The sequence below is a fragment of the Schistocerca gregaria genome, chromosome 2, assembly GCF_023897955.1.
Source record: "Schistocerca gregaria isolate iqSchGreg1 chromosome 2, iqSchGreg1.2, whole genome shotgun sequence".
Taxonomy (NCBI): Eukaryota; Metazoa; Arthropoda; class Insecta; order Orthoptera; family Acrididae; genus Schistocerca; species Schistocerca gregaria.
In genome coordinates this window covers 478699234-478724037 of record NC_064921.1, presented here as the reverse complement: position 1 = coordinate 478724037, position 24804 = coordinate 478699234, and the positions used below count along the sequence as shown (strand labels likewise).

Genomic DNA, 24804 nt, shown 5'->3' with positions numbered 1-24804 from the left:
TCCCATCACACTTCTATGGGGCACGCCTAACAGTACCCTTGCCTGTGATGAACACTCGCACTAGAGGACAATTTAGTGGGCTCTGTTGTTTAAGAAGAGTTTGAGCCACTCGCACGTCTGGGAATTTATTCCGTATGCTCGTGTTTTTTTAACCATCCGCAGTGGGTCACCATATTAAGTGCTTTTCAAAAGTCTAGCAATATGGAATCTGTCTATTGCCCTTCATCCAGTGTTCGTAGGATATCTTGTGAGAGAAGACAAGTTTAGTTTCACATAAGCAATGCTTTCTAAAACTGTGCTGGTTCATGGACAGAAGCATTTACATCTCAAGAAAATTTATTGTATTTGAACTGAGAATATGTTCATGAAGTCTGTACCAAACTGCTGTAAGGATACTGATGTGTAGTTTTACGGGTCCATTCTTTTACCTTTCTTATACACAGGAGTGACCTGCGCTTTATTCCAGTTGCTTGGGAGTTTGTGCTGGATGAGAGATTTGTGATAAACACAGGAAAAGCAAGGCGCCAGTGCCGCAATGTATTGTGATCTTTGTAAAACCGAATTGGGATTCCTTCTGAACCTGACTAATTATTTGCTTTCTACTCTTTTTGTTGTTTCCTACGCTAGTGATTCTTAATTCTCTGTTCTCCGTGCAGGAGCCTGTCTGATGGTCTAACGACAGTATGTTTGTACGATTATCCTGTATGAATGGTTTTTTAAATGCGAAATTTGAAACTTCGGCTTTGTATTTGTTATCTTCTACTGCGTCACTAGACTGCCAACGAGGGACTGCAGCATTAGACCGCAAAGGGATTTTACGCAGGACCAGAATTTTCTCGGGTTCTAGGCGAAAGCTTTTGATTGTTGTACGCTTCGAAATTGATGTTTTTACAGACGCACGAATTTCTACTTTTTCCTGTCGTTATGGCCGCGTTGTCTTTTGAATCGGGAGTGCAACAACCCTTGCCTCCTCAGCAGTTTCCGAATTTCGTTGTTAAACTACAGTGGGTCTTTTCCTTTCATAATCCACTTAACTCGGAAGATACTCCCCCAGAGCACGAGTTACTAACCTCTACGTCCATTGTACCGCAACTAAATGATGTCAGTTCACTGTCTAAGCAGGATGCTAACAACTGCTTCTTGACTGATTTATTAACTTTAGTAAGCACAGTCGCTGCGGTGTCATCACGGTCACTAATCCCTGTCTCAATGATACGGTCAGGACTGCTTGTAGCTACAAGCTCTAAAATATTTCCATTGATTGCGGTCTGTTGAGCAAGCTGCTCAAGACAGTTTTCAGAGACTGTGTTCAAAAGTACTTCGCAAGTCTGTCTGTCTTTACCCCCTGCAATGAATACATAAGCGTCCCAGTCTATACTCGGTAGGTCAAAGTGACTCCAACTAATATTGCATGATCTGGCTGTTTCCGCGCAACTGACCATAGACTTTCTCTGAATAACTCTGGAATCGTATGCAGCCTTTTATTAAGAGTCTGCACGGTATACGGTGGCTGATACACAGTGAGCAACTTCGCCCAAGGCCCTGGGCCAGTTCATTCGTTTGTTCGGAAGGGAAGGCCGACATTGTTTGCCGGCCTTCCTTCCGGTCAGCAACTACAGAGTCAAGACGCATGCCCTGCAACGTTTCCGAATCGATTTTGCAGAAACTACTGTATTAGCTCTAATTTCTCGATTTGTCTCACTGTGGTCATTGCGTAACACGGCGGAAATAATATATTGGTCGACTCTTCCAGGAACGTACTCTCCCAGAATTTCAGTCGTAAACCTCTCCGTGCTGTATGACGCCTCTCTTGTAGCGTTTGCAACTGGAGTTTATTGAGCATCTCGGGAACGCTCTCGCGCTGACAAAACGGTACCGTGACGAAATGCACCGCTCTTCGCTAGATCTTCTCTATTTCTTCTATTAATCCTACATGGAAAGGGTCTCAGACTGTTGTTCAATACTCAAGAATCAGTCGAGCAAGTATTTTGTAAGCCACTTCTTTCGTGGATGAGTTACATTTTTCATAACATTCATCCTATGAATCTCAGACAGATTTTGCTTTTCTTGCTATTCGTTTTATGTGATCATTCCAGTCGAGGTCGCTCCGAGTAGTTAGTCCCAGATATTTTACGATACTGTTCCAGCAGTTTGTCGTGAACCGTGTAGTTGTACAATAGTGGATCTCTTCTCCTACGTACGTGCAAAATGTTACTGGTATTTACGTTCAGGTTCAACTGCCGGAGCTTGCACCATTCATACTTGTGTAAGGAGCAGTTTACCATCGCGTTGTCGTGGGAGCATCCGAGGAGCCGCCAGCAGCAGCCGCCAGATGGCGCTCATTTTCTGGCTCTGGGCACTATGGGACTTAACTTCTGAGGTCATCAGTCCTCTAGAACTTAGAACTACTTAAACCTAACTAAGCTAAGGACATCACACACACCGATGCCCGAGGCAGGATTCGTACCTGTAACCGTAGCGGTCGCGCGGTTCCAGACTGTAGCGCCTAGAACCGATCGGTCACCTCGGCCGGTGCTCATTTTCTGAAGATGACTTCTATATGAAGTCGAAATCTGTCCTAAATGAAATATTATTGCGATCTTGGATGGTTTTTAACCCACCTGTCTAATGATTACTGAACGTTACTTTTGAATTCTTTATCTGTGTGGCGCATAAGCTGTTAATGGCCGTTTCTTTGGCATTTTCAATCAGTCCTGAGGCTGCAAATGCACACAGTTCACTGCAGTGGGCACTCCTTACTGGTGTTGTGTCCTGCATGCACTTCCCGCCTCATGACTGATTGAAAACGCTAGAGAATTGACCATTAAAAGTTGTACACTGCAGTGAAATTCATGCACCACAGGGTTAAATTTGAGCTGCACTTCTTCGTCCTCAGCACGTTCTCCAATATTACAAAAACTGTGCCGAAGACATGCCCGTTCCCTAAAGACAGTGCCAGGTTTGGTTCCAGACCACAACCGTGCAATATTATTGGCTATTCTTTGGGTTTGGAACTGTGATTAATAACTGGTGAAGTAGAAGACTCACCTTTGGAGAGCGGGGACAGTAGATGGTAGTGGACTGAGGCAGCGCCCGCACTCTCGCCAAAGATGGTGACGTTGTTCGGGTCGCCACCAAAGCTGGCGATGTTGTCGCGTACCCATCTGAGGGCCGCCACCTGGTCCTTGAGGCCCATGTTGCCGGGCACCACCTCGTCTTGCGTGCTCAGGAAGCCTGCAACAGCATTGGAACATACGTTCAGTGGCCATTCCTAATTACTGTTGCATATGATGAAAAGGAATGTTATTGTAGTACCAACTGAGACAACAAATATATAAAATATTTAATATTTGATGCAGTTGTCTCTGTACAACGTACATCTGGAACTCCTGCCTCTGGGGATGGGTCTTCAGTAGGTAGCATATTACCGTCCGCCATATTTCATTTTGGTAAATCTACATAAATAGGAATTATTTTCTAATTTCTGGCTATGAACCTCACATTATTTGCTGTAGCCTTGCATAAATCAGAAGGTGTCACATCAGTGCAATACATCATGAGAAGACTCCCATGTAACCAGGATAATCCCTTCTTTTAAATTATCCACGAGTTTCACAACCTCTCTTGCGGTTTTGTTCTTGCATATAGCAACAGAAAATTTAGTGTTCAAGAAATATTTAGAGTGGTTTGTATCTCTACAGTGCGTATCTTTTAGGAAACTGGCAAGCATTTGCAATATTATCCTCAAAACCGTTATCTGTCATTGATAGATACAAACTATGTTGCGAAGACAGACAATGTTGAAGCGCCACGAAGCAATAGGCTTGGGAATGGAGTAGAATTTTAGAAGTCTTCCCTCAGCAAGGCAAGTACAGCATGTCAATAAACAACCGCCAGGTGAAATGCCAGCAAGCAGAGACTGTTGACATTTCATGTAATGCGGCCACAAGACGGAGATAATTGATACAGACCGTAAGAGCTGGTTGACCAAAACGCCATTACAGCAGAATCACGTCATAGAGAGAGGAGACTGCCATCATCATGTTGACGAAGAAACAAGCCAAATGTAAACGTAACAATGATTATTCAGAGGCGTGACGGAGCCGTGGCAGCTCATTCCACATTCCCACTACTGTATCGATAACTTTTAGTCAACGTCTCACAAGAGAGCGTGGATTACTCCCTTTTGCAGTTATCGTTGCCTCGCCTAGTATTCAAAAGCGGCCGCTAGAGTCGCGTCGGTGAGATGCCTCTGGAGAGCTCGTCGCACGTAGTTGACGGATAGTTTATGCGCAGTGTGGAGCAGGGGGCAGCAGCAGTGCTTCGAGCAACGGACACGTGGTGCGGATCGGCACGACGTCTTTTCCGGGTCGCATTTCACTCTTCTTTGCCAGGACTGGGCAGAACGCAAAGGTCTGGATCGCTTATGTTACGCGCAACTAGTTGTTCCGCTCTGTGCACCGATTTCTCTCTCCGCAAGCTGTTTGAACAGGTGTTCGTGCTTATGTTCACTGAGCCATCGTGCACCTCTTGTTATTTGGCTCTGTGATTCTAAGCCTAGTTTGCTGCCCTGCTGCTCTGTGTGATACTGAAGCAGCTGGTGTTAATCTGCTGCCCAGCGTTCTGCCTCAAAAATTTGCCATCGTTACTGCATCTTTTCTCATCTGGAATGCACTGCTAATCTGTGCTTCTCTGCTCCCTTTTTTGTAGATGACTTTCATCAGCTCGTGTAGTTTGCCTGGGATGCTTTCTTTATCACAGAATAAACCAGGAATACTCGTTAAATATACAATGATATTAAAATGTGCAGCGGCACTTACTTCTCAGTCTAAGGCGAAATAAACGTTTACTTGATTTCTACTGTAATACATTATCTACCAGCTTTGGCAGTGTTACTCAGTGTCATAGAGACTCTTACTGAGAATGTGACAATATACTTCTCTCAATATGTTATTTAATATCGAAATTTTATAAAGATTGCCCGTATCACGTATTGTAACCACTCGGCAGCAGGGCAGTACATTAAGTGACGGTACTGGGTCGTCGAAGTCAGCATCAGGCCGAACCGTCACACCTGGGGCATGAGTGAACCATGAGGCGGTGCGAGATGGCCTGATCTGCACCTGAAAGCACTAATAACATATCGTTAGCAAGCAAATATTTTTTGTTCAGAAATACACTGCCTTCGTTCAGGGCAGCCAACTGTAGCGGCAGGCAGCAAGATGCTAACCTTACCAGAAAGCACTGACACACATGCGGACCGTAGCTGAAAAATAAAAAAAAAAACAAAATTGCAACTAAGACTGTTTTTAACCGTTACGGTTAAGCACTGGTTTGCTGTATGCCACAGATGGATTGAAAGAATTTCCAAAAATAATGTAATTTTTCTGAGTAATGTAATTTCAATTGTCAGATGTTTTTGAAAAGCCAAAATTAACTTGGAATATAATTCACAGAAAAAATCAGTGTTAATAATTCACCATAATCAATACCGCCTCCTGTCCAGTCAGGTTTTTCAAAGACGTTGGATTTTTCTTAAATGTTTTCATTTATCAGACAAAAGAATTTCATGTTCATTTCAAAGTATTACCGACAGCATTGCACACAACTGAGCCTTTAGCTAGCATACTTTTTTTTTTTTCATGAGAGACCAGAAAATATTGCTTTCCTCCATTGCTGCTTTAGAGGTAAGACTATTCAGTTTGTTATGTGCACAAGGACCAAAGTTAGTTTTGAATCGGGCGAGAGGATTTAGTGCCTCAGGGGCTGAACGTTTTTTTCAGTGACTGTATTTCTTTATTGGTACTCGGAGTTTCATTGCCAAATCAGTTCGTATAAAGTTTTGCTAACAATAACACAGAGTAAGCGCGCCAATTGCAGTTACAACATGCTACACGATAATTCGAGTTTTATATCCAGTCCTCAGTAACGCATTCATTCAAAGAATTTTTATTTAGAGAACGTTACAGTGGTAAGAAGCACACACTTATCAAAACGTTGGGGTGGGGGTGAAAAAGCAGTGTAGCCCATGACGCACAAATACCCGTACTTTATGCGTCCAGAATTTGAGAATGAGAAAATTTAGTGACTTGTAACAAACGTTACACATAATTTCAAACATTAACGAAACTTTTTCTCGCTGACAATCCCAACAAAATGATGAAAGGTAAAAAGTTTATTGCTTACTACATTTTCGCTATTCAAGCAGTAGAAGCCCATATGAAGCATGACGTTTTATTTCTTTACTGCTACCTGTATTCGTTACAAATTTTGATGAAAGTATTCACATATACCACTGAAAATACCAGCAAAATTAGGTCATTGTAGACAAATAGTTCAGGACCCATGACGTCATAAACACTGAGATGCGTGAAAAACTGCCGCATCGGGCATGATGTTTTAATTTACTACTAACTGTATTCCTAACACATTTCTCAGACTCTGTCCAAATACACTAGTAAATATACCTGCAAAATTATATCATTGTACATTACATAGTTCAGAAGATACGTCATAAATATTGAGCTATGTGAAAATGAAACTTCATGCTTAAATTCGCTAGAGATAAAGGTGAAATATGTATACAAATGCGTGTGAAGTATGTTAAATATATGTGAAATATATTTGACATGTGTGTACATGTGCAAAAAAATGGCTCTGAGCACTATGCGACTTAACTTCTGAGGTGATCAGTCGCCTAGAACTGAGAACTAATTAAACCTAACTAACCTAAGGACATCACACACATCCATGCCCGAGTCAGGATTCGAACCTGCGACTGTAGCGGTCGCTCGGCTCCATACTGTAGCGCCTAGAACCACACGGCAATTCCGGCTGGCTGTACATGTGCAAAGCGACTGGTAAAAAGGCTCATTATAAACAAGGAAAGATTTCAACTAAATTTGGTACACACATTAGTTATGATATGGTAAGTAATACTGTAGAGTAAGAAACACCAGCCACCTATTTGGGTGGAGGTGACGAGGAGAGAGAAAGGGGGAGTATGAGATGGATATACAGTGAAGGGGAAGGAGGATATGGCCACAGGAATGGGAGAGAAAATAGAAAGAGATGGAGGAGGGCAATGGACAAAGAGAGAAAGGAAAGAGGAAAAGAGGGACCGGGTGGGGAAAATAGAGGGGCAGTTAAAGAGGGAGGAGGAAATGGACAGAGAAAGGGAGGAGGAGGAAATGGACAGAGAAAGGGAGGAGGAGGAAATGGACAGCGAGAGGGGGAGGAGGAGATAGATAGAGACAGGGAGGAGGAGCAGGAGATGGAATTAGAGGGGTGAGGAAGAGATGGGCAAAGGGGCAAGGAGCAAATGGACAGAGAGGGGGGGGGGAGGGAGCAGTTGGACAGAGAAAAGAGGGAGATGCATATGCACAGACAGAGGTCTTGGTGAAGATGGACAGAGAGACTAGCAGGAGAAGACGAGAGGATGGAGGAGATGAACAGAGAGTAGATGGAGATGTACAAAGGGGGAGGGGAAAGAAGATGGACACAGAGAATGGGAAGGAGCAGGTTGACAGAGAGAGGTGTAAAGAGAAGACTGGAACAGACCCATACTTTGGCAACGCCAGGTACTCAGCTTCTTGTCTATAAAATTAAAACTAGTACTATGTCACTACCAATGAATTCTCAGTAGATTTAACAGATCTTGTTTAGGCCTACCAGTATCATAGCAACAGTTGTACGTTAACGTAGGTAAATGTGTGTAATCAAAAAGTCCATGGGATTCGCTATCTGTAACCATCTGAATGATTTAGAATGCAATATCGCGGAATATAGAGTGGTTTTGATATCTTTTGCAACTTAGTCCCACATCAGTGCAGGGTAGGCATGGTTATTTACGGATCTGTTACGGTTAATTGAAGGGGTGGTTAGTCGCCCTTAGTGTCGGCATAGTCACCTCCTGGCACAGAATACGTGTACCCAAACTATCTGTGTATAGTCTTATTCATGTGAAAGTGAGCGAAAGTTTTCTAAATTTTTGTAAATAGTGGAACTGAGGTGCGAGTAGTGTGATGTAGGAAACCGGCTAAAAATGACATCCAGGCTGGCCAGAACACCGACCCCCGTCGTTAATCTGCCGGGTGAATTAGATTCGGAGCCGGTACTCCTTATCATCCCGGAAGCGGTGGTTTAATAGACATGCCTATCCGGGAGGCATATTTTGATGAAATATTGTAGTAATTGCAAGTCTGATTGTGCACAATCGAAAGAGAGAGAGAGAGAGAGAGAGAGAGAGAGAGAGAGAGAGAGAGAGAGAGAGAGAGAGAGAGGGGGGGGGGGGAAATCGTAGAATTCAAGTAGCACTCTGTGTAAACAGTATGTCAGATAGTTAAATATTACTCCAATGCACCACAGCATCGCTCTCTGCTTACAGAATTTTATTAGTATTTGACACACTTAGAAAGTTTTATGCGAAGACATCAGTTTGACACGCAAAAGACCGCTTCAGATGTATCATAAATATTTATTCATGATCCAGCTAGTCTTATGGCGTTAGAGCTACATCTTCAGGGATACATTTTTATATCACAATTCAATTCAAGCGATAACCAGTCGATGACCCAACATTCATTGTCCAGTTGTGATAGAAATGTTCAACAGCCAAGAATCACACTTGGACAAAGAATACTGGGCCATCAACTAGGTACTGCTTGAACTAAATTGGGGAACAAATTTGTACCTCTGAATCCCTGAAGATGTGGTTCTGACGCTGCGAAACTAGTTGGATCATAAACAAATATTTATCATATAGATAAAGCTGTCTCTATCATCGTGATACAGTTCTACAGCTGTGGATGAGCACAACACAAAATTTGCAAAGGCTTGTGAGTGAATGTTTGTGGAAAGCTCTATTCGAAGAGCTAATCCAAAACCAGCAGACTTAATTGACAACCATGCAACATCTATGAAACAATGTCCGTCCGAATCACGAAGAAATCAGAACCAGTAAGAAGGTCTTGAGTACAGGGCAGAGCAGGGCATAGGTACAGCGGATGTATACAGGGTGTTACAGAAAGGTACGGCCAAACTTTCAGCAAACATTCCTCACACACAAAGAAAGAAAATATGTTATGTGGACATGTGTCCGAAAACCCTTACTTTCCATGTTAAAGCTCATTTTATTACTTCTCTTCAAATCACATTAATCATGGAACGGAAACACACAGCAACAGAACGTACCAGCGTGACTTCAAACACTTTGTTTCAGGAAATGTTCAAAATGTCCTCCGTTAGCGAGGATACATGCATCCACCCTCCGTCGCATGGAATCCCTGACGCGCTGTTGCAAACCTGGAGAATGGCCTATTGTATCACAGCCGTCCAGAATACGAGCGCGAAAAGTCTCTACATTTGGTACCGGGATTGCGTAGACAAGAGCTTTAAAATGCCTCCATATATGAAAGCCAAGAGGGTTGAGGTCAGGAGAGCGTGGAGGCCATGGAATTGGTCCGCCTCTACCAATCCATCGGTCACCGAATCTGTTGTTGAGAAGCGTACGAACACTTCGACTGAAATGTGCAGGAACTCCATCGTGCATGAACCACATGTTGTGTCGTACTTGTAAAGGCACATGTTCCAGCAGCACAGGTAGAGTATCCCGTATGAAATCATGGCGGTGAATCGAGGAAGTACAGTACATACTGACGAAACTAAAATTAGCTCTAACATGGAAATTTAGCGTTTCCGGACACATGTCCACATAACATCTTTTCTTTACTTGTGTGTGAGGAATGTTTCCTGAAAGTCTGGCCGTACCTTTTTGTAACACCCTGTCTGTAACAAATCCTAGCCTTTTCCAACAGCAGTTGCTATCCAATGTAACAGAACTAAAACCACAGAAGCTACAATAGCAACCTTTGCCCCACTCCATTCCGGTCAACAGACAGACAAAGCCACTATTAGTCTATCTCTACCGTTTCTCATTTTTCAAAACGTCCCAAGATGCTAAAAATTAGGTTTCTACTTTATCTGACTATTTACTGAGGAGGATATCAAGATAAATGGGAAGACAAAACAGTGGAAAGCAAACAAGCATGTCACTGAAAGAAATACTGGGAGAGCTCAGGAAGAAGAACGTTGTATTGAGGTAGGAAACCTTTGGTAAGAAATGCTTATTTACTGCGTGTGGCGCACACCGTATGACGACAACGTAGCTCATAGTAATTGTTCAACGTGATGACCGCCAGTCTTGTTGCCTGCATGACACGGCCTATGAAGTTCTGCCAACTTTCTCAAAGAACCCTGCTGTCTGCTCTACCAGGAGACAGGCAGCGTGGACTTTACCAAGTAGGTCTTCATCCGTTACTACTTCTGTTTTATACCCTGTCTTGATGTAGCCCCAAAGGAAAAAGTCCTAAGGTGTGAGGTCCGGCGCTGGCCATGGGGCAGGATCTCTCCCTCCAATTCAGTAATGAGGGTACGTGTCGTTCAGACGATCGCGGACAGTAACATCAAAGTGGGCTGGTGCACCGTCGTGTTGAAACCACATCCTTTTCCGGACAACAACGGGCGCAGTCTTGAAGAACTGTGAGCTCTCGCGGGAAAATCAGCTAACGTGGACCAGTAAAATGTCGCTTTAAACAGTTACTATGAGCTAAATTGTTGTGCGGTGTACGATATGTATGTCCATAACACAATTAATATGCATATCCGACCACTGGTTCCCTATACCAATATAATCAGTTGTGGACCCACTATCACCTGTCTCGACCCAGAAGATTTGAGACATCCTGTGTACAGATTGTCTCTCCTAAGCGCCGTTATGCCCATTTTGCCTAGTGTTTCGACAGATATTTGCAATTCCATTCTTTCCATGTGTAACTGGAGTCAGGTCAAACAAATACTGCTCATAGCGTGTTTCATGCAACTTGCAGTGTCAGCAGTCTCAGCTTATTTCCCGTTACAAACAAAAACGTCTCGATTACCGAAGTTTACGAGTCGATTCGGTAAAACGGTCCCAAGTTAGTCTAGTGCGATACTCGGTTTAGAGATATACATTTTAATAGGGACAGTAAAAAACAGTAAAACCTTTGCTCGCCACCACTTCGTTGACCGACTTAATGCCGTCTCGTGTGAGGCCATGCAGCAGCGCTACTCAGTCGCTACAGGAGTACTGGTTAGTCTTAGTGTTTTAGTGTCCTTATTAATACATATTGCTTGGCCGTGCGCTTCTAGGCGCTTCAGTCTGGAACCGCGTGACCGATACGGTCGCAGGTTTGAATCCTGCCTCGGGCATGGGTGTGTGTGATGTCCTTAGGTTAGTGAGGTTTAAGTAATTCTAAGTTCTAGGGGACTGATGACTACAGATATTAAGTCCCATAGTGCTCAGAGCCAATAGATATTGCTGAACAGAATATCGCGCTAAACTAACATAGCTCGCTGTATCGAATGGGCTAGTGAAATGCCACGTTTGGAATAATTTCGTTTGTAACTGGAAACAAATCGACGATTACCGTTGGCACTGGGTGTCGATTGAAACTTGTGCAGAACAATATTTGTTTGAGACGACTCGATCTATACAGAGCAAAAGCTAAATTGCAATTATCTGCCGAAAAGCTAGAGAAAATGCGCCAGGCGACTCTTAGTGTGTTCAGAAACAGCCTGAAAAGCTTTTAAGGGTTCTGCAGGGTAGGTTGTGGTGAGAAATAATTGTTTAGAAAAAAAATTCGGTAGGTTGCGCCATTTCCGAATAAATTAGCTCTGAAGTTAGCCAATAAGACCTTTGCGCGTGTAAATTCAAGTGGTCTTCCTGATACAGTTAGTCAGTTGTTCTCACGGCGTAGATGACAGCGCACGACATTGCTCGGCTTCGGTCCTTAGTACCGTCCCACGTCCAGTTTTTGTATCGCTTTCTTGTTCAGTTTTGGGAAAGCCGCTTTAATTTGCTAGCTCAACAACCTGATTGGCTAACTTCAGCGCTAGTTAACTCGGAAGCGGCGCAACAAGTCGAATTTTTTTCTTAACAATTATTTCTCGGCGCAACCTACGCTGTAACACCCGTACAAGGTTTTCGGATTATTTCTGACCAACTCGTATGAAATAAAATGACACTGAAAATTGAAGAGCACCACTTGTACAAGATGTTCTTACCGCTCGGGAAGTAGAGGAACACTGTTTAGGAGAGCACAGTTACCTCCTTGACGTGTGACTCACCGAGCACACCGAGGCGGTAGTTGAGTGTGACGAGGACGATGGCAGCGTGCATGAGCACGTCGGGGCCGTAGCAGTCGGCGCTGCCGCTGCCCCAGACGAAGCCGCCGCCGTGCAGCCACACCATCACCGCCAGCCGTCCGCCGTCCCCCGGCACCCGCTGCCGACAACGCACACACACTCAACCAGCGCACCACCAAAACTGTGGCACTACACGTCCCAATCATGTCATAATGTTGCGACATCCAAGAATGCAGCGAAATGCAGAAGGCCTTGCGATACTTCCAAATAAAAATTACCCTTTACGTCATTGCTTCCGAGGATATGACAGTGCCATTGGCTGTCAAAGCTATGCAGTTCAGGCACTCATTGCAGAGTTGTAACTAGCACCCAACTCGAATCTTCATGCGATGTCCCTTGGCGCAGCAGGAAGTGCTTTGCTGCCGCTTAGTTGATCGCTGACCTTTGGTACTACGATAAATGTCCTAGATGGCAGCTGGGAAAGATTCAGCTAATTATACCGAGCGAGGTGGCACAATGGACTAGAATTCGGGAGGGCGACGATTCAAACCCTCGTTCGGCCATTCTGATTTAGGTTTTCAGTGATTTTCCTAAATCGCTTCAGGCAGACGCCGGGATGGTTCGTTTGAACGGGTGTGGCCCGCTTCCTTCCCCATCCTTCCTTAATCTGATGGGACCGATGGCGTCGCTGCTTGGTCCCTTCCCCCAAATCAACCAACCAGCCAACTGTTTCGGATGCCAAGACACTATTTCACTGAGTCAAAGTGGAAAACTGAATAAAACTGTGTTGTCGTCCAAAGATTGCGACGCGGCACCAAAGTCGCCAAATGCACATCGATACCAAAGATACTAGCGATGACTCTCTGCAATCCGCAACGACGAATGGGAGAGGCTGAAGAAGACAGGCTCTCTCTTTCAGCACTGCAGAGCCCTCGCATGGAGGTCGATTTACAGACCGGCGTGTAAGCACTCTATCCCAGCTCGTGACCTCAGCTGAAGTAGCGAGCATCATCCAGTAAGACTAAAGAGTTATTCAAGTAACAGATGGAGATGTACTTTTGTCAATGTTGAACATTGCACTTCAAGAGAAGAGTTTGTGACTGTATGCATCATGGGATTATTTAATAGTTAATGCCAGTTGTCAATTATCAAGCACTCCTGTCGCAAAGGACTGTATCAATTTAAATAAATATAAAGGAATTGAAACGTTATCTGCCAATGGGCACTGATTTATATCAACGGGTCAAATTGAAAATTTCTGCCTCGAGCCTGATTTTCCTGCTTAGTAGGCAGATGCCATCCAGACAGGGCGGTCCCCAGAACCGGTGGGACTGTACCAGTAGACCTACCGTTAGACCCAAATTGTCGACTTATACCACTCACTACTGATGTAGCGCCCCTGCTTCTTTGCATCATTACTTGTGGCATATCGCCTATACCCTTTACAGTTTGACCTTGGTGTGCATCTGCACTGAAGGGATCATTGGTCATCTTCACCTTAACTATATGTGGTGTCTGTTCTTTTGGACATATTCGAAAGAACAGACATCATAACACCACTATAAATCAACACACAAAAGAGATTAATGACATTATCTGCCCGTAAACATTAATTTATATCGGCGGGACAACCTGAAAATTTGATAATGAGCAGTTGCACTGCATCAGTAATTTGTGGTGTAGGTAGATAATTTGGGGTTGACAAGAGGCGTGGCGGGGTAGTCCCAGCGGTTGTGTTGACCACTGTGTTGTGTGGTGTAGAGGTCAGCGCATCTGCCTCGTAAGCAGAAGACCTGGGTTCGAAGGCCGATCGAGCACAAATTTTCAACTTGCCCCATTGACATAAATCAATGCCCACTGGCAGCTAATGTCTTTCATTCCTTCGTGTCTTCATTCATAGTGGCGCAGGATCAAAATAAGGCGAAGAAGAACAGGCAACACATATAGATTTAAGGAATTTTATTATTCATTCATGTAATAAAGTGAACTAATATTTCAAATCTTGTATTTCCAGTGAGTCATCTCCCAGAGCTATCAAAGACCCACAGTTACGGACGTTTTCGGATGGTTATAACAAAAATCATTTATAATGGCGCGACAAATTATTTCATACGAGTGTGAGAGGCCCACAAACAAATTTCACAGTACTGTTCCACACAATGTTAATACAGGGTGTCACAGGAGGAGTGGTCAAAATAAAGGAATAAGATAGGAACGCTCATGCCCCATTCAAAATGGTTTCCGAGATAGAACACATTTTTAATATTCATTTGTTTTTGGGCTAATGGCGCGCACGTACTATGTGTTGCCCACCCTAATTGCTAGATTGGTCGTGTTAGTACAGTTAACTGATCACCGAGATCGCCAGACCTTACGCCATTAGATTTGCGTTTATGGGCTGGATGAAGACTGAGGGGTACAAGAGAGAAGTGATAACGCGAGATGAACTGCGTGGTCGCATCACGAACGCTGCTGCCCTCATTAGAAAACGCGCTGAGGCAATCAGACAAGCAATACATATTCTGCCAAGAGCGCACAAAAGCGCTGGAAGTGACAGTGGGATATTCGAAAGTTAATTGTGAACTGTACAACAGGTGTAATGTGACGTGTACGATAATATTAGAGGTGAATATGTTAAAAATACTTATTGTCCAACTGAGACTCTGTAAAATGTGTGATGTTTACTGACAGTTGCACGTGTGTAAGCCTGACAATGTATTGAAAAATGCAGAAAATAAATAACAATGTACATTAAATGTGTTCTGTCTCGGAAGCCGTTCCGAATAGGCCACGTATCCAGATGAAGTTTCTTTCTTCGAGTGATTGTTCCTGTCATACGCCTGAATTGCTGGGCCAGTTATAGGGGACTTACATTTTAACCCGGAATCCTAATGACGGTGAAAGACATAGTTTTTATATTAACAATCACTGTTAGCGGCGAAAGAAGTGATAAGCGACGGATAAAAATTCTGGAACTGACCGGTGATCGAATCCATATCTATTGACAGCGCACTCGATGACTGGTGTTTCGGTTGACTAATTTTTTCATATTGGACGCACCACTATTTAAAGTATAATCTCGGTAAATCTTGTGTATTAAAAATCGTGTCCATGGTGGGTTCCGAAAATGCATACGGACAAATAGGAAGGAATGTAAAGCGGACGAGCATCTTCTGAACGATATCGACAACATGGAAATGATTTGTTTTCCCACATTATTGCAACTGACGAGATGTCGATATCCATAAATCAACGCCCAATTTAAACAACTGTCAAAGCATTCTAGTTTGTCAGAACCGAAAAAATTCAATCTCCTCCCTTGAGTCGATAAATAATGGACATGGTTTTCTGGGACGAAAAGGACATTGTCAACAGTTACAGCTGATATTTATTGCGAATCGCTCAGCAGGCTCAGACGAGCCATGCAAAGTCGATGGCGCGGGCAACTCTTGTCCGGGATACTACACCACGAAAGACACGCGTCGACACACCACTTTCGTATCAGAACTTTTAGTAGAAATTTTTGGACCACCGACCCTACAGTAGCGAATTCGCACGCAGCGGCTAATACCTCCTCTTGCAAATGAAACGATGTGTGTTGTACAACGATTATGGGATGGTGAAGGATGTAATTCGCACAAGACTTTAATACTTCCGGAAACTATTTGAAGCTTTTATTCGTACGTCCGCTATATTGAACAGATTACTGTATCTCATTATGATCATCTTTTCACAGATGGTTGCTGGAGCTCGGCTGTTCAGTACACAATGTCAAATCAAATACCTTTCAGCCGTCTAAAGTTCCAGATTGTTAGTTTATTGGGCTACCAGTTTCGGCGATATAGTACGCTATCTTCAGACCCCTGACCGAAGTGTAGGAAGATTCTCACCTCTTATTCAGTCCAAATAGGGGCTGGCATTCAGTGACTGGTACCCGTAGATTTTTGAGACAGCGATCACGTCAAGCAACGTCTGCTGACCATCGGTTTTATTTATCTCGATTTCTGCCACCCTCAGTTCTTTCCAGTACCAAAATGACGAGTCCCTGATGCCTCAGGATGTATCATATTACACTTTCCATTCTTTTAGTTAAATTGAACCACAAATTTCTTATCTCCCTAATTATATTCAGTATCTCCTCATTAGTTCTGTGATCTATCCATCTAATCTTCAGCATTTTTCTTTTAGCACCATATTTCAAAAGCTTCTGTTTTCTTCTTGTCTAAACTGTTTATCGTCCAAGTTTCACTTCCACACGCTACACTCTAGACAAGCATCTTCAGGAAAGATTTCCTAACACTTAAATCTATATTCGATGTAAACAAATGTATCTTCTACAGAAACGATTTTCTTGCCATCGCCAGTCTACATTTTATATCCCCTCTACTTCAGCCATTATCAGTTATTTTGCTGCCCAAATAGGAAAACTCATTTACTACTTTAATGTCTTATTTCCCACTTTCATTCACTCGGTATCACGTGATTTAATATGACTGCATTTTATTACTCTTGTTTTACTTACGTCGATGTTTGTTTCATAGCCTCTGTTCAAAACGTTATGCACTCTGTTTAAGACGTTATGAAATCCGTTCAACGGCTTATCCAAGTCCTTTGCCGCCTCTGAAAGAACTGCGACGGTGTACATCAAAATTTTTGTTACCTCTCCTTGAATTTTAATTCCTTTCTACTTGGTTTCCTTTAATGGTTGCTGAGTGTACAGCTTGAATAATATCGGGAATAAGCCAAATACTTGTCTGACTTCTTCCTCAACTGCTGTTCCCCTTTGACATCTTTCGGCTCTTATCTTAGCTGCCGTCTGGTTACTGTACAACTTGATAACCTACTGTTTCTGTGTTTTACCCTGATTACTTTCGGAATTTCAAAGAGTGTATTGCACTCAAAAGATTTTTCTAAAACTACAAGTGATATAAACGTCGATTTAGCATTCTTGAACCCATCTACAATATTCACAGAATACATATATGACCTTGCGGATAACATCGGAAGTTCACTGAGGCTTTTTGCCGGTGATGCTGTAGTATATCGAAAGGTTGTAAAATGGAAAATTGTACTGAAATGCAGGAGGATCTGCAACGAATTGCCGCATGGTGAGGGGAATGGCGTGCTGCGGATACATAGAAAGAAAGATCATTTATCGTTTGACTACAATATAGCAGTTAATTGCATAAATGATCTGGGAGTAGGCATTAGGAGTGGTTTAAAATGGAATGACCATATAAAATTAATCGTCGGTAAAGCAGATGCCAAACTGAGATTCATTGGAAGAATCCTAAGGAAATGCAACCCGAAAACAAAGGAAGTAGGTTACAGTACACTTTTTCGCCCACTGCTTGAATACTACTCACCGGTGTGGGATCCGTACCAAATAGGGTTGATAGACGAGATGGAGAAGATCCAACGGAGAGCAGCGCGCTTCGTTACAGGATCATTTAGTAATCGCGAAAGCGTTACGGAGATGGTAGATAAACTCCAGTGGAAGACTCAGCAAGAGAGACGCTCAGTAGCTCGGTACGGGCTTTTGTTGACGTTTCGATAACATACCGAGGAGTCAAGCAGTATATTGCTCCCTCCTTCGTATATCTCGCGAAGAGACCATGAGGATAAAATCAGAGAGATTAGTCCACACAGAGGCATACCGACAATCTTTCTTTTCACGAACAATACGAGACTGGAATAGAAGGGAAAACCGATAGAGGTACTGAAAGTACCCTCCGCCACACACCGTCAGGTGGCTTGCTGAGTATGGATGTAGATGTAGATGTAGATCCTGTGAGAAAAGTTGTAGGCTTGGTATTGTTCCTTTCCTACATTTATCTTACGTCTAGATATTTTACGGTAGACACTGTCTCCAGCTGTTTGTCATCAATAGGGTAGCTGTGCAGTAGTGGATTTCTCTTCCTATGTATGTGCAATATGTTACATTTATTTACGTTCAGGGTCAACCATTCATCAATTCTCTGCAGGTCGTTCTGCAAATTCTTACTATCTTCTGGCGTTGCTACTTTGGTACAGACAAGTGCATTATCTGGAACAGCATTAAAGAGCACCCGACGCTTTCTACTAGGTCCTTTATATATTTTGTAAACAGCAACGGTCCTATCACACTTCCCTGTAGTACTCCGTATATTACTTTTATGTCTGTCGATTTTGTTCGGTTAAGAGCGGCTTGTTGAGTTCTATCTGCAAGAAAGTCTTGTATCCAATTGTCAGTCTGCTCCGATACCCCATAAGCTCATATTTTGTTTTCATTAAACGCCAATGCTCGACGGTGTCCAATGCCTCACTGAAATCAAGGAACACTGCAGCAACCTGAGGAGCCGTTGTCCAGTGCACTGTGGATTTCAGAGATGAACAGAGAGAGCCGAGTTTCACAGGCTCTCTGTTTGCGGAATACATGTTGATTTTTATAGAGGAAATGTTCATTTTCCAAAAACGTCATAATTCTTGAGCATAATACATGTTCCACAATTCTACAGCAAATTCACGTCAATGATATAGGTCTATAATTGTGTGGCTCTGTCTCACGGCCTTTCTTAAAAACGGGAATGACCTACGCTTTTTTCCAGTCGATAGGTACCTTTCGTTGCTCAAGCGATCTACGATAGATTTCTGCTAGAAGAGGAGGAAGGATGTTCGTACGACGATTGAAAGGAGGTATCTCATCTGGTCCTGACGCCTTTCCATTTCTAAGCGATCGTTTGAGTATCTGCCATTTCGACGTTCGTACGACGATTGAAAGGAGGGACAGTGTTACGACCTTCCGCGTTGTAACAACATTGGGCGTCCGAGTTCAGTGTTTCGGTCTTCTCTCTGTTATCTTCCGTTTAGGCGCCGGTGTGGCAGCTGAAAGAATGAATAGATGATTTTGACCCATTTACTGGTTTTACATACGATTAAAATATCTCAGAGTTTTTACTCTGGTCGGTTGACAACGTCTTACTTTCAAAATCATTGAACGCTTCTCTCTTTGCTCTCCTTACGTCCATTTTCACTTCGTCCAGCTTTTGTTTGTCAGCTAGGTTTTTACTTCTTTTGACTCTGAGATGAAGTGCTCTTTGTTTACATATCGCTTTTCTAACACGGCTGTTAAACTATGGTGGATCTTTCCATGCCTTAAAACCTTACTCGGATCATACTTGTATAGGTCATATTGAACGATGCCTTTGTATTTTTTTCCTTTTGTTCTCCACATCTTCATCCTCATCACCGAATGTTTGATGCTGACTGCTGCGATATTCTGAAATTTGTATCCCGTCACCGTTGCTGAGCAAATATATCTTCCTACCTTTCTTAACATTCTTTGTAGGACCAGTCGTCATATATGCTGTCACAGTCTTATGATCACTGATACCTTCCTCTACGTTAACTAATTCGATAAATTCAGGCCTGTTTGTTGCCAGGAGGTCTAAGATGTTACCCTCTTGAGTTCGTTCTCTATCTGCTCAAGGTACTCGTAATTTTTGGACAATAAATCCGGAACAATGCCACACCAGTTTTGATGGCATATCATTCCCAATCTATACCTGGCAAGTTAAAGTCCCCCCCTCCCCCCCCCCCCCCTATTAAAACGGCATGATCAGGAAAATTACTAATGACGTTCTGCAAGTTCTGTATGAAGCGCTCTACAACTACAGATCCTGAGCCAGGCGGCTTATAAAAGCATCCGACCACCATTTCTGCCCGTTCTTAGATACTCCATTTCACTCAGATAAATTCATATTCGGGATCCGTGATAACCTCGCTAGATTTTATCGAATTTGTTACTGAAATAAACACGCCGCCACCATTGGCGACTAACCTATCCTTACGATAAACCTTCCAATCTGAACGTAAGATTTATTTATCATTGACGTCTGGTTTCAACCAGCTTTCTGTTCCCAATACCGTCTGTGCATTATAACTTTCAGTAAGCGATATTAACTCTGGGATCTTCCCTTGGATGCTCCGCGGTTTACTAAAATCGTATTAATATTCTCTGTCTCTGATGTGCGAGGACTAATATTCTCTGAAGTTACTGTGTCTGATTTAACAGACAAATCGTCTTTGATCGATCACAAGGGAGGGGTTATCTAAACTAAAAAAGGCCCATGTCCACGCCACACGTACTCCGCTACCCTAGTTGCCACTTCCTGCGTGTAGTGCACGCCTGACCTAACACTAAAAGTTGTTGCGCAGATTTCTCACTGTACTCTGAGACCGCAAGCTAATAAACAGTAATTTCTCAACTGAAATTGATGTAATTACAGATACGTGTTTTTACAACCTTGCATTTGTAATCTAGCCATTCCTGGTTTGCCATTTTGCATTTTGCACCAGTCTGATTTTTAAATCTCTGTACGTCCATCTTTTTAGCGATTGTTGCGAGACTCGGCTGTTTGTTACAGTGTGTCAAATTAAAGGGCTTTCAGCCATCAATTTCCAATCTTATTTTATTGGGCAGTCAGTTTCAGCGTTTTACTATACCATCTTCAGGCTCCTGACCGACGTGTAGGAATATTCTACCCCGTTTGTGATCAAAACAGGGGCCAGCAATACTGGTGTTAGTAGATGTTTGTCACAGTGACCACTTCAACAGTCACCTGCGGACTCAGATGACTGAAGTGATCACTGCGACAAACATCTACTAATACCAGTATTTCTGGCCCCTGTTTTGATCACAAGCCAGGTAGATTATTCCTACACGTCGGTCAGGGGCCTGAAGAGGGCGCAGTGGAAACGCTAAAACTGGTTGCCCAATAAAATAAGATTGAAAGTTGACGGCTGAAAGGCGTTTAGTTTGACATCCTCTGATTTTTAAATGTTTGTGTTTCTTCTTGGCCGCTTCATTTGCAGCATTTTTATATTTTTTCCTTTCATCTATTAATTTCTGTTCTTCATGTGTTTTCCAACGATTTCTACTCGGCCTTGAGTTTTTACCTATCTGATCCTTCGCTTCCTTCACTATTTTATCTCTCATACCTACCCGTTTGCTTCTGTTGTATTCTTTGTCCCTTATTCAACAAATCGTGTCGTAATCCTCCTCTTCTCTCAAATTATACACGATGCAGATCTTTAATTTTCTACATTTCTGCAATTTATATAAACGTGGAATACTGCGGTGGTGTTGGCTTCGTCTCTAACTTGCCTACAATAATGAGTACATTCAGATTTTCATAGTAGCTCTTCTTAATTCCTAATTTCTATTTACACTGCTCAGCCAGAACATTATGATCATCTATATAAAAGCCGGTCTTTCCACATTTACCCGTGGTCTAGGGGTAGCATCTTTGAGTTATAATCAAAATAAAGTTATAATAAATAATCAGCACTGGCGGCCGAAGACTTCCGGCATAAGAAGTCAGCCTCATTCTGCCAACGGCCTTGTCAAAGAGGGCGGAGGAACGGATAGAGGTTCAGGGCACTCTCTTGTCCTAGGGGTGGGAAATTGTCCCTAAAGGCGGAAGAATCAGCAATGATCAACGACATGAAGATGCAGAAGGCAATGGAAACCACTGCATTAAAGACACGTAACGTGTATCCACAGGACATGTGGCCTTTGAAGAAGTGTCATTATGGTCTCTCCATTGGCAAAAGATTCCGGAATAGTCCCCCATTCGGATCTTCGGGAGGGGACTGCCAAGGGGGAGGTTACCATGAGAAAAAGATTGAATAATCAACGAAAGGATAATGTTCTACGAGTCGGGGCGTGGAATGTCAGAAGCTTGAACGTGGTAGGGAAACTAGAAAATCTCAAAAGGGAAATGCAAAGGCTCAATCTAGATATAGTAGGGGTCAGTGAAGTGAAGTGGAAGGAAGACAAGGATTTCTGGTCAGATGAGTATCGGGTAATATCAACAGCAGCAGAAAATAGTATAACAGGTGTAGGATTCGTTATGAATAGGAAGGTAGGGCAGAGGGTGTGTTACTGTGAACAGTTCAGTGACCGGGTTGTTCTAATCAGAATCGACAGCAGACCAACACCGACACCGATAGTTCAGGTATACATGCCGACGTCGCAAGCTGAATATGAACAGATAGAGAAAGTGTATGAGGATATTGAAAGGGTAATGCAGTATGTAAAGGGAGAAGAAAATCTAATAGTCATGGGCGACTGGAATGCAGTTGTAGGGGAAGGAGTAGAAGAAAAGGTTACAGGAGAATATGGGCTTGGGACAAGGAATGAAAGAGGAGAAAGACTAATTGAGTTCTGTAACAAGTTTCAGCTAGTAATAGCAATTACACTGTTCAAGAATCACAAGAGGAGAAGGTATACTTGGAACAGGCCAGGAGATACGGGAAGATTTCAATTAGATTACATCATGGTCAGACAGGGATTCCGAAATCAGATACTGGATTGTAAGGCGTACCCAGGAGCAGATATAGACTCAGATCACAATATAGTAGTGATGAAGAGTAGGCTGAAGTTCAAGAAGACATTAGTCAGGAAGAATCAACACGCAAAGAAGTGGGATACGCAAGTTCTAAGGAATGACGAGACACGTTTGAAGTTCTCTAAGGCTAGAGATACAGCAATAAGGAATAGCGCAGTAGGCAATACAGTTGAAGAGGAATGGACGTCTCTAAAAAGGGCCATCACAGAAGTTGGGAAGGAAAACATAGGTACAAAGAAGGTAGCTGCGAAGAAACCATGGGTAACAGAAGAAATACTTCAGTTGATTGATGAAAGGAAGAAGTACAAACATGTTCCGGGAAAATCAGGAATACAGAAATACAAGTCGCTGAGGAATGAAATAAATAGGAAGTGCAGGGAAGCTAAGACGAAATGGCTACAGGAAAAATGTGAAGACATCGAAAAAGATATGATTATCGGAAGGACAGACTCAGCATACAGGAAAGTCAAAACAACCTTTCGTGACATTAAAAGCAACGGTGGTAACATTAAGAACGCAACGGGAATTCCACTGTTAAATGCAGAGGAGAGAGCATATAGGTGGAAAGAATACATTGAAAGCCTCTATGAGGGTGAAGATTTGTCTGATGTGACAGAAGAAGAAACAGGAGTAGATTTAGAAGAGATAGGGGATCCAGTATTAGGATCGGAATTTAAGAGAGCTTTGGAGGACTTACGGTCTAATAAGGCAGAAGGGATAGATAACATTCCATCAGAATTTCTAAAATCATTAGGGGAAGTCGCAACAAAACGACTATTCACGTTGGTGTGTAGAATATATGAGTCTGGCGACATACCATCTGACTTTCGGAAAAGAATCATCCACACAATTCCGAAGACGGCAAGAGCTGACAAGTGCGAGAATTATCTCACAATCAGCCTAACAGCTCATGCATCGAAGCTGCTTACAAGAATAATATACAGAAGAATGGAAAAGAAAATTGAGAACTCGCTAGGTGACGATCAGTTTAGCTTTAGGAAAAGTAAAGGCACGAGAGAGGCAATTCTGACGTTACGGCTAATAATGGAAGCAAGGCTAAAGAAAAATCAAGACACGTTAATAGGATTTGTCAACCTGGAAAAAGCGTTCGACAATATAAAATGGTGCAAGCTGTTCAAGATTCTGAAAAAAGTAGGGGTAAGCTATAGGGAGAGACGGGTCATATACAATATGTACAACAACCAAGAGGGAATAATAAGAGTGGACGATCAAGAACGAAGTGCTCGTATTAAGAAGGGAGTAAGACAAGGCTGTAGCCTTTCGCCCCTACTCTTCAATCTGTACATCGAGGAAGCAATGATGGAAATAAAAGAAAGGTTCAGGAGCGGAATTAAAATACAAGGTGAAAGGATATCAATGATACGATTCGCTGATGACATTGCAATCCTGAGTGAAAGTGAAGAAGAATTAAATGATCTGCTGAACGGAATGAACAGTCTAATGAGTACACAGTATGGTTTGAGAGTAAATCGGAGAAAGACGAAGGTAATGAGAAGTAGTAGAAATGAGAACAGCGAGAAACTTAACATCAGGATTAATGGTCACGAAGTCAATGATGTTAAGGAATTCTGCTACCTAGGCAGTAAAATAACCAATGACGGACGGAGCGAGGAGGACATCAAAAGCAGACTCGCTATGGCAAAAAAGGCATTTCTGGCCAAGAGAAGTCTACTAATATCAAATACCGGCCTTAATTTGAGGAAGAAATTTCTGAGGGTGTACGTCTGGAGTACAGCATTGTATGGTAGTGAAATATGGACTGTGGGAAAACCGGAACAGAAGAGAATCGAAGCATTTGAGATGTGGTGCTATAGACGAATGTTGAAAATTAGGTGGACTGATAAGGTAAGGAATGAGGAGGTTCTACGCAGAATCGGAGAGGAAAGGAATATGTGGAAAACACTGATAAGGAGAAGGGACAGGATGATAGGACATCTGCTAAGACATGCCGGAATGACTTCAATGGTACTAGAGGGAGCTGTAGAGGGCAAAAACTGTAGAGGAAGACAGAGATTGGAATACTTCAAGCAAATAATTGAGGACGTAGGTTGCAAGTGCTACTCTGAGATGAAGTGGTTAGCACAGGAAAGGAATTCGTGGCGGGCCGCATCAAACCAGTCAGTAGACTGATGAAAAAAAAAAAAAAAAACACACATTTGGCACGGATAACAGCGGCGACGCGTCGTGCATGGAAGCAATGAGTTCTTGA

At 42.8% G+C, this 24804-nt stretch overlaps 1 protein-coding gene across 1 annotated transcript in view; it reads right to left on the bottom strand.

Moving 5' to 3' along the window:
• The window catches only part of LOC126327137 (esterase FE4-like), a 406577-nt gene that overhangs the window by 120899 nt on the left and 260874 nt on the right, over window positions 1–24804 (bottom strand). The window contains exons 4-5 of the mRNA XM_049995826.1: window positions 12166–12322; window positions 3049–3234 (exon numbers count right to left, since the gene is read on the bottom strand). Coding sequence (XP_049851783.1) covers window positions 3049–3234; window positions 12166–12322 — 343 coding nt within the window. The remainder of the gene's footprint in view (window positions 1–3048; window positions 3235–12165; window positions 12323–24804) is intronic.